The 11,129-nt window shown below is 38.8% G+C and overlaps 1 protein-coding gene across 12 annotated transcripts in view; it reads right to left on the bottom strand.

The window, feature by feature from the left end:
- The window catches only part of ERC1 (ELKS/RAB6-interacting/CAST family member 1), a 281,550-nt gene that overhangs the window by 178,319 nt on the left and 92,102 nt on the right, over nucleotides 1–11,129 (bottom strand). For all 12 annotated transcript variants that reach the window (XM_042050358.1, XM_042050357.1, XM_042050360.1 and 9 more), the window contains one exon: nucleotides 137–274. In XM_042050358.1, coding sequence (XP_041906292.1) covers nucleotides 137–274 — 138 coding nt within the window. The remainder of the gene's footprint in view (nucleotides 1–136; nucleotides 275–11,129) is intronic.

Below are 11,129 nucleotides of genomic sequence, written 5' to 3'. Positions count from 1 at the left end.
TGCCACACCGCGCACCGCCCCCGCACCGCGCACCGCCCCCGCACCGGGCACCGCCCACGCACCGGGCACCGCCCGCGCACCGGGCACCGGCAGCGGAGCCGCTCCCGAGGGCACCGCCCGGGCTCTCCGCACCCACCTTCTCTGCCAGCGCTTCTTCCAGCGTGGTCAAGGCAGTGTCAGTGTTCGTGGTGTCGGCCTGCAAGGATTTCACTCGATCCTTTAAGCTGCTCATCTGCTTCTCCTTGTCTCTCAGCTGTTCTTGAAGATTTTCAATCTTGAAGAAAAGGAGTAAATTTTAAAGACAACACAAAGCAAAACCATCCAAAATCATCTCAGGATATATTAAATGATTAAAATGATTCTTACAGCAAATGAGGTCTAATTCTTACAATCCCACCTCAAAACATCAAGTACTGTAACCAAAACCATCAAAAAACCAAGAAATTGGTAATCTTTCCAACTATCAGGAAGAAATTCAGAGCCAGAAAGTCTGAACAGTAAGTCACAAGAATAACATAATGAAAAGCTATTGTTCCAAATTTCTGAGGATGTTGGACACTGTGTCACAGAAGGATGATCAACACATTAGCAAAGAAACACATCAAGGAAGGAAAGAAGCTGACAAAAACCTTACTGCATATGTAAACTAAAAAAAGCACGTGATAATTAAAAAGTTCTGAAGAAGTAAGTATTGTTTTAAGCATTTTCTTTGGTACCATCATATTTTTTGCCACACTGGCAAGTTGCTTGTTCATCTTACATGGTGGCTTGCTATGTGATGGACTATCACAAAGTGCCATTCCCTCGGTAGAAAATGTCTCAGCCTTGTTTTCTGTAGGTGTAAAATTCCATCTATTTATCAGTTCTGAATATATCTTTTGATACACTGAGAAGACCTAATGCCAACCCCCTTTTATGCATATAATTATGCATCAAAAGAAACAGACACATTAACATGATGATAACCCATCAAAAACAAATTTATCAACAGAGGAGTAAAGTGTACATAGATTTCTCAGTTGCTTCCTTTTTGTGTTGTTCTGACAAGTTGTTCTGGCATCAGCAAATGCACATCATAAACTAATGAATGACACGTGGCATGTAAGGTACCCGACTCCAAAACACTTGTAGCAAGATGCTCTTTCAAAGACATTTGTAAGAAATACTGCAACCAGACAACCCTAAAGGCCACCTAGCACCGTATTCATGTTGATAAATTAAAGCATTAACTAGCCTTTTGTTTCACCTCTTGAACAGCAGTTAGCAGCTGCCTGGTTACAGGAAATACAGCAACTATACTCAGGTTTTATTCTTCAACCCTGGAAAAATGGAGTTTCTGTGATTACAGAGCAAATGGCTCTGTAGACTCGTACACTACTATTTTGCCATCTCTATTGAAATTACATCTGGAACACGGTAGGACATGGGGATTGGTTTATCTTTGCCGCTAATTTCTGTTAGAAAAAGAAGTATCAGGCGTCCAAGTTATGCTCAAAACTGAATTTGGGCACAACACAAATGACATTAGAAAACAAAATCAAAGAGCACCAAAAAAACCATAACCAGAGACATTTCATGTCAGTCAGAAAAAACTGTAAGAATTGAAAATTCCCTTTTGATACACTGATATCTGTTGTTTAATGCCTTGTTAGCATACACTTGCAGCCCATGGAGCTTCAGACAGAGTCCCACTAGCTCTTACTGAAAAGTTCAGGTGCCCACACACAGGGCTGTCGAGGAGGCAACCTGCCCAAGAGTAGCTGCTTTTGACTTCAGCAGCTCCCAGTGTCATCAGCTGTCTAGACAGCCTGGCTGTTTAGACAGCCAACCATGAAAATATACTACAAAGAAGGCTGAGCTATTCTTAGACTCGTGTTTACTTCTGGAGGAGAAACATTCTCGCCAAAGGCTCTGACTGGCTGAAGAGGGGACAGTGCAGAGTGGCTTTCTGCTCTGAGCAAACCATACACAAGAGGCAGCTAAATAATTCAGCTTCAGCATGTATTAAGGTGCTTACCAAGGCAGCACAAGCATTATTTGCACAAGCCCAGTGTGCATTTTCATGTTTCAGTCCCACTGTTTGCTGTGACCAGAGCAAGATGACAGCTGGATGACAGCACTATGTATGACTGCTGCACCTCCCTGCTGCAACTGCACCCCCTGGGATTAAAATACACCCAAACCAAAAACATGTATGAAGTGTGAACCTGTCTGTTCTTTCAGTCTCTCTGCATATTTTTCAGTCTGGAACAATGAATGATGGGGTTTGTTATCACTGAGGGAACAGCAGGTATGCCAAAATATTCCAAGTCATATCTAGGCACTACCTAAAAACCCCACTGTAGCTCCAGCTGTGCCTTTTGCAGGGTCAGATAACTGAAGGACCTGGCCCTTAGACTACAGAAAACTGGAACTGGCTTAATGGGTCAAAACTGAAATAGTTCTGTAATAATAGATGCAAAATTTCCCTATGAAATCACACTCAACAATAAATTGCCTTTATTCCATTTTTCTCCTAAATCTGCAATACTGTTCCAAATAATAAGTATAAGCTCTCCACAGTGATATAATCTGAAGAAAGCAAATGGTCTGCACTCTGTCCATATAGTTCATTAATGAAGAAATTTGCTCTTATGTCCTTGCAAGTAGTTTGAGAATCCGTTCAAAAAAGAATACACAATACAGTCCTAACAAAAAAAACAAAACAAAACAAAACCCAAAAAAAAAAAAAAAGCAATTCTGAACAAATTCTCAAATAACTGATGAAAATGAAACAGGTAACCAAAACAGGGCCTCTTTTCTACCAAAGAAAAGGTATAATAAACCTTGATGGAATCTCCAAGCCCTGTGGAACACAGAGAGGCACAAGGATTGAATGAGCACTGTTTACTCTTGAAATACTCAGAGATGACGAATCTCCTCTGAAATGTTCCACAAACCTAAGGAATATATATATATGTGTGTGTGTGTATATATATGTATTACTGTACCATATTTGTAAAAAAGCCAAAAACCAGAAATAAAAAGTATATACTATTTTTCATTATTAACAATCTTTTTTCTTGCTATATTTACTTATTTTGCGGGCTAAAGACAGCAGTCTGTGGCTAAGTTAGCAACGCTATCCGTAGTGTAAAGGTACACCAGGCTACACTGGAATCATCTGCTCTGCACACCGATTTTCTCGTCAATAATGATTTACTGGAATGTTTTCTCCAACATTACCAGTTGTCAGGCACTATCATGTTTCAGCTTGGGTGATTTATTCTTAGTTGTGTGGAACTAATTATTTTGCCTCCCAGCCCTGACGCACAGGAGCAGAGGCAGGGAAGCTTCCTCTGGCATTCTGCTCCAAAGGCAAGGAAGCATTCTACTTCTTGCAAATACAGACTCAGTGAAAAGCCCACGCAGATGCAAATTAAAAACAGCCCAGGGATTCAAACAAAACACATCTAGTTAAATATCCATCAAGGCCACTAGATTCCCAGATTCCTCTAGTTAGAGGATCCTGCATATCATGCTTCAGCCAAGAAATTCTTCCTCAGAGACAGCATCCACCCTCTTGCCATGTCCTGGGGCATGAGGAAATTGAACACTTCAAAAACAATTTCTATTCTATCAGTGACTTCTGAATAAATGAAGTGGGTTTGTGAACTGGTCATTAAACCTCTTCCACAATCAATTTAACACTTGACAGTATTCCTTCAGTGTAGTATAGGAGCAGATGTGCAAAAGAGTATCTCAGGGTTCTGTGTAGCCTTCCACTTTTTTGATCCTAGCTTTCCTCTGGGGGGAGCAGCACTGTAAATAGGATCTCAATAATCAGATGGGTTTCAGAAGGTTTCTGTTCCATTCCTGTGGCACAGCCATCCAAATAAACAACAACTTCACATAAGATGTTACCTTTCCAAACAGTTCTTCATTGGTTTTGTAAAGGCACTATTGGTCACCCCAGCACCAGGGTCGATGACCACAAGGAGATGATGGATTATCACCTATCACAGGCAGAAATGTTTCTTTCCACATCAGGAACATTAACATGAGGACAAAAGAAGCATTTTTGGAAGGGAGAGTGGGTGAGTAAGCCAGGCACGTGATGATAGAACAGCTATAGCTCTGTCTAGGTGGAGACATGCCACTCCCTTTAAAGTAAAATTACTAATATAATAATAAAAATTGGAGAGCCTACAGTCATACTTGAATTGCTGGAGTCCCACAGTATTTGAGAAGCTGAAAAATATGGGCTTGCATCAAAATCAAAATGACAACATAACAATTAAAACAGACATGATCACATAAAAACCATTTTAAAAAATACTGCTTCAGGGGAAAGGGTAAGAGGTTACTGAGAGATCACCTTAAGTCCTTGGAGACTGTTCACAAAAGCTGTACTACTGGATTTATAATCACTACTGTATTTCTGAAAGCCATGTTTGGAGAAGATAATGGAAGTCTGTAAGCAGGTATCTGGTCAGACTTCTGAGATTAAGCTCCAGTTTTATCAGTGTCACACTGAAAACCTCACCATTATAATTGTCTTCCTATTGCAAATCCTGCAGAAGTACCACTAGAAGAGTCCTGCATGGATTGCAAAAATCTGCATTTAATTTAGCATTACAAATCCTGTGAGTGTGAGAAGGAAGGTCTGTCACACAAGTGAATAGCACTCCTATTACTGTACTGAATCATTACACTGAAATAATGTTCCTGCTATTAATTTTAAAGGTTAAATTCCCAAGACTAGCAACAATGCAAAGCTTTAGGCAAAGCATGACTTCTCACAAGGGTGAGATTTTTAAGTTGTTTTAAAGTTCAGGACAGATCAAAACCATTTTCCATTTTTTCAGTAAAATTTTGGCAAATGCTAATCAGGGTTCCTTCCAAAGTTCAGCTGCACTCAGTATGCTTTTTTTACTTTTAGATCCAACCAACATGAACATGGTCACATTGTTGTCAAGTAATATTCAGAGATTCTTGTTCTTGAACCATCATACCAAAAACCATCCCAGGGAAGACTGGATTAACTTTTATTCTGCTTCCCAATAAAGTTTTCTTTTTACTGCTCTTCTACTTTGCTGCTTACCTGGAACATTACTGTCTTTGCAACATCACACTGGAATACTGTGCACTTTGGAAATGTCCTGATGTTGCTGAATTTAAAATAGTAGAATTTTGTAACACCTTGAACTGGTACAGGGAGTCTTACATGGGCTAACAAAGGAACATAAAGGTGCCTTAACAAAAAGAACCAGGCTAGAAAGGGTGAGGTGAGCATAGAGGAGGACAGGACTAAAAGTGAATTTAAAATGGCTGAACTCCAGCATTCTGGCATATCTTACACAATCATCCTGATGAACTGCTACACAGGGCCCAGTTGAAAGTCAAATGAGCTCCCAATTAAAAAAAGAAAAACCAACAAAGTTGTTTGCTTTTCCAGGTAATAAAATCCTTTTGTCATTTTTACTCTTGTGATCTCCAATCTGCAAAAAGTCCTTTGAAATTAGCATAAAGCTCTCCAGTGTTTAGCTTTCAAATAAAGTATTTTGTTGCTATGCAGCTTAGAAAGGACAAAGAACTTACTTTTGTGATTTCTACTTAAAGCAAAACCTTAATTGTCAAATAAATATATGGATCACAAACAGGCACATTGCTACTGCTTCAAAAGGAAGCAACTTGCAGACAGAGGAAAAAAAAAATCTAGGAATTGCAGGACACTTCATGAAATTAATGCTTTATTCTTGACCTAAGCTTGCAATCTGGTTGACTTGAGAAAAGAATGGTGTGCAGGAAGAAGTGCTGATTCAAGAAAAATTGACCTAACTTGTATAGACAGTTAATTTTTTTGTACCTCCAGTAAAGGAGCAACAAAGAATTGACATTGATCCAACAGACTATTCTCTTTCCATTGCCTTTTCATACAAGGGTGCTTTGTGAGTAGATTTATACCAGCCAGAAAAACAGTTAATCTATGTTTACGTAAATAATCTCTAAGGACATCTATTTCTATCCCTTCGTTTTCCTTTGTCCTCCTTTCTTTTGCATACCCAGCCAACCTCTGGTAGCACCAGTTTGCTGACAGATCACTGCAAAGCAGAACTAAGAACAGTCACCATAAAGTGAATTGTAATTCTAGTACCTTCGGAATAGCAAAGGTTTTTTCTTTTTTACTGTCACATTCCCTATAACAAGCAGTATTTAAACCAGATCTTTCAAATCATATTGTCAAAATGTTAATATCATGTTTGCAATCCTTCTCTTCTGCTAATAAATAGCTTGAATTTCCTTCAAATCTAACACAATCCTGTCACTAAAGTTTGCTATTTCTGAAAACTGATACTGAGAGGCATTTTCCTTACAAGCTTCTAAAGACACTCCAGCACAATTCAAATCAGGCGGAAAAAAAAATAAAAATTAGGACCCCAAGAGTTAAAACTGATTTTTGAGTTGGTAAATGTCCCGAAATTCACATTTTCAGGGGAGCTAATGTATATGTTGTTCTTAAGCGTTGTCTCAGTTCCAAAGCACTGCCTAGAAAATATTACACATTAGCAATGACTCACATCCTTAAACAGCTGTAAACCAGTTAAATTTAGTTGAGGAGTTGCTTCATTCTGAGGAGGTTCAACAGTATCAATAGCCTAACCCAGTTAAAAGCAGAGCCTTTGAACCACAAAATCCTTCCATGGATGCTGGTCAGTACAAGGCAGGGGTCTGACCTGAGGCATTCTTCCTGGCCCACTGATAGTGGCTGTGTCTCAATGCATACAGATATTAATATGAATGGACAACACTTCATGTAAAATGCAGTCAAATTACAGAGGTGTAAAACCTGCTCATAAGATATTTGATTCAGCAATATGTGAGCCAGTTGGTTGGTTACACATGGTTAATTACATAATCCATTGAAAATTCTCTATCACTGGTTTATCTTAGAGCTTCTCTGGGTGACCCCTTTTGTTGGTATTCATCAGGTAAGAGACTGCAGCCATTATCCACTGCTAAGATTTCAACCTTGGTTGTTCTTTAGGACAATTTGTTGGTTCCAACTTGAGTGTGATACTTTCATTCCCACATGGAATTCAAAACAAAACACTGCTATCATAAATAGCAAAAAAAAAAAAAAAAAAGTTTAAACTCTGTTTCTCCTCTTCAATGAAGTTTAGGTATTACTCATTTATTTCATTTATACTAAAATGTCATTATACTGAGAACTATAATTGAAATCATCTGGTAATTAATTTCCCAATCTAATTAAGAATAACATCCATTTTGTTAAAATTCTGGCCTAACCATGCAGAATAACATCATGGTAATTCTCCTTTCAGCTGTGTCCTGACATTATGAAGCAGTCTCTAAGACTGTGTTTTCCAAAGTTTTACTCCTACGACCTACCAAACACAAAAGGATTAAAAACCCAACTATTCTGGGGACATTTACTCACTCCTGTTCCAAGTCTCTGAATAGGCTTTGACAAAAATGTGCACAGATTTGACTTAGGAAAGTTCATTACAGAGAGAACACAAATACCAGAAATTGGAGTAATTTCATATTGATGGTTCCCAAATGTTCAAAAAAAGGAAAACCAAAAGTACTTTACTGTGCAAGGCTGATAAAACTAGGGGGAAAATTGGACCTAGGAATTGTTAAGTTAGATCTGATACTCTATTTTGTAAGAAGCAGAATAAAACTAACAAGTTTCGACACTGCTTTTAGAACATCTCAAGGTTCACAAGGTTAACACTTAAAGTAACATTTTAGAAGTGTAAAGTGAAAAAGTTTCCACACTAACAATGAAACTTCTTTACTTGGATAAACCATGTGCTGTATTTCATTGATACTTATTGTGAAATAGACTGTCTTCATCCTATGGCAACTTGATCTCCTTTACTCAGCAATACTGATGATGTTTTCCTGACTTGCTTGAGATTTTGGTTTTGGTTCTACACAGAGTAAGGATACTGTAATACTGATAGCCCCCTGCTTAGAGACACACAGTACAGTGCTACATATCACACCCTCAGTGCAGAAAAAAAGGGGGCAAGAAAAGACACAAAGAGAGGAAACTCTTAACTCCTCAGAGCACTGAGATAGCCAAGAATGGAAATCAGGGAGCAGAAAAGACCAACCACTGAGGCAGACCAATGGGCAGGATGGGAACATGGGATTTAATGTAGATTATAAAGGAAATCCTCACAGCAAACTAAACTCCATTTACATTATCATTCAGGATCACTCAAGCAGAAAGCTGTACAACTTGAACAAAGATTTTAAATTAAATTACGATTCAGACACTGAATTACTTTGCCCAAATCATTGATTTATTATGATCAAAGATACACTGTAGACTAAAACTGTTCTAACCCTGAGGGAAGAGCTCCGGAAAGGAGGGATGCTTCTAATCCCAGTGTAAAACATGGCCAGTGAACTGTGATTGTCCTGCTTCATTCTCCTAGAAAGGATATGGAGTGATGAATAGGGAGGGATTAGGAAGTCATGCTGTAAATACTAAACATGAATGTGTGTGTGTATTTTTCAGTATTTAGTTATCATTGCTCTTACAGAATTACTTCAGAACACAATGATAGGTGACTAAATATCAAACTCTCACATTAGTTAGTGATCCATACTCATAGACCCCCCAAAATTTTAAGAACCTAATGTCTGAAATTAGTACCATCATTCGCTGGAACCTCTTCATCATGAAGAGGAGCATCCTAAGTATCAAGTGCATGCTATTCTGAGACAAAGGAACCTTAGTTTCTTCTGCTGACACTACTCCATGCTGACCAGTTTTCTTATCCTTTGGCTGAAATCATAGATTTGAAAGCTGTTTATACACTTGTGCCTTATGACAGTCCTAATGACTGTATAAATATTGTGCAGAGACCCTGCTTTGAAGACTGTGCAGCCTAGTGGGTTCAAAATGCACTCCTGAATCCAGGAAACTATTGATTTAAACTGAAAAATTATTCCTTCCTTGTTCTAGTGAAGATCCCTAAGTTGAGTAACACCATCACTAATGTCTGTTCCAGACACAGCTCAGACAAAACCCCCAGGGGCAGAAAACGCCTGGTGACCAAAGCGCTGGAAATTCTGAAGCCTTGCAACCCAGAGAGCAGTGAAAAGCCATGTGAGGAAGACTGATGTAAGCAACCTCAAAAATGGGACACACCCTTGGTTTTCCTTCCTCTTCAATCATAGGGCAGTTTGTGTTTGTCTTGCATGACAGTGAATACACCAACAAAGCTTATTAGCTTTATCTTGCCAGAAAAACTACACGTTTAATTCAGAATGAAGGCAAGGGGCCCCAGAGTTGGCTGTCTTCCCAGATCCCTTCAAGAAACCCAAATTTGTCAGTCCCCCTGCCAATGAGTAATGTCCTGTCTTGCCAATCAAGAGGTTATCTCAAGGCCCAAAAAGGACATAATATTAAAGTGACTGCTCCTCTCTGAGGGATACTAAAAAAGTTCCTTCCATATATGACAGATTTGCTGAGTTGTGGTTTCAGATAATACCAGAAACTCCAATGGAGTTTTCTTGTGACTGGGCTGTTGCTATCAGTCTTGTGTGACACTGTTACAGCAGTGTGCATCAGTTAAAACCCTGCTTTATCCAGCTACAATAGCTGAACCACAGAACCAACATCGTTAACCTCATGGGCCTGTTTTCTTTCTTTGTGTGAGCCTCCTTATCTACAAGGATTACTTCAGAAAAAAAAACAATCAAGCACTTTAGTTACTAAAGTCAACAGGCAAGATTCTTTAACATCATCCATATAAATGGAGAGAGCATTCCTTACATTAGTTCTCAAAATAGGAAATTGACTTGCTATTTGGCACACAGAGCAACATTTGATTTTATAAAAGAATATTGGCATACATCTGGGAATATAGGTACATATGCTACATATAATAATTTTTATTGTGCTATCACAAAATGCACCAAAAAAAGTGGCAATATAAAAATAAAGAAGCACATTCTCCACTTAAAATTCTAAATTATAACATAGGCAGGCATAAAACCTTATTTTGAATCCAGTAGGTTTGTCTGCCATAGATGCTGCAGTAGCAGTCATAACTGTGCACTAAAAATTACTGTAATAGCATAAATAGTATATTCCTGGAGAACACACTGTCACCTCTACCAGCACCTGCAAACTATGGACTATCTGCCATGGAAAATACTGTCTTCAAGCTAAGCCTGTGGACCTTTTAGGATCCATATTCCAAATCAGAAAAATGTACGTTATTATATATGGCTCAAAAGAATCAAAGACACCGAATCTTTGGGATCTACCTGAAGCTGCTGTAACAAGCTCTATATGGTAATAAGCCACCTTTAAAACTAAACTAGCAAGGAGCTGAAAAGTGATATGAAGAAACTGTGCTATTCTCCTGCCCTAATATCATCTTACTCAAGGAAGGAAAAAAAAACCAACAACACACCACGCCACCTGAGCTGGGCTGCAATTACTCTGAAAGGTCTTAATGGGTTGTCAGAGAACTGGAACATCAAAATGGAAGGGTAAGAATCCTACTTTCAAAGTGGTCGTGGCTCACTGTAAAATGAAAATAAAGTCTGTGTTGTGCCCTAGTTTTCCACGTGGAAATTAAACAACTAATCTCCTACCTGGATGGCAGAAATGAAAAAAACCTCACAGGATAATTATGCTGAATTTGAACTCACTTAATGAAGCCTTTTCAGTCTTCTTTGGCACTTTCATTGCTACCACAACTAGTATTTTGAGAGAGATGAGGGATTAAAAGCCTGTCTAATTTTTCCTATTATTCCTCTAACTGAAGATAATACTATTATCTAAAAATCCCACCTCACATGGTAAAGCAATTCTGAGAGTATACTGGTGAAAAGAGAAGCTACTGTAGCATCTTGGAGTCAAAGGGTAACCAGTAAGCCAGAACAGCTTCTAGAAATTTCTAAAAGGCACAAATTTCAATTTTGTTTTGTTCAGTGGTCGTCAGCAAGCCTGTAACAGAAAGGTCTGAATGAAAGAAAAAGCAGCAGCAGAGGAGGTCTGATATCCCTTCAGGGACACAGAGACACAAGTTCCCCATGACATTCCAGGACACATCTTCGAGGTCACGTCTGTCAGGTTTAATAACGAAGCTGAC

Source organism: Corvus kubaryi, unplaced genomic scaffold (assembly GCF_017639235.1).
Source record: "Corvus kubaryi isolate FWS band 111438036 unplaced genomic scaffold, C.kubaryi_AGA036_p1.0 72, whole genome shotgun sequence".
Taxonomy (NCBI): Eukaryota; Metazoa; Chordata; class Aves; order Passeriformes; family Corvidae; genus Corvus; species Corvus kubaryi.
This window is presented reverse-complemented; position numbering and strand designations above follow the sequence as displayed.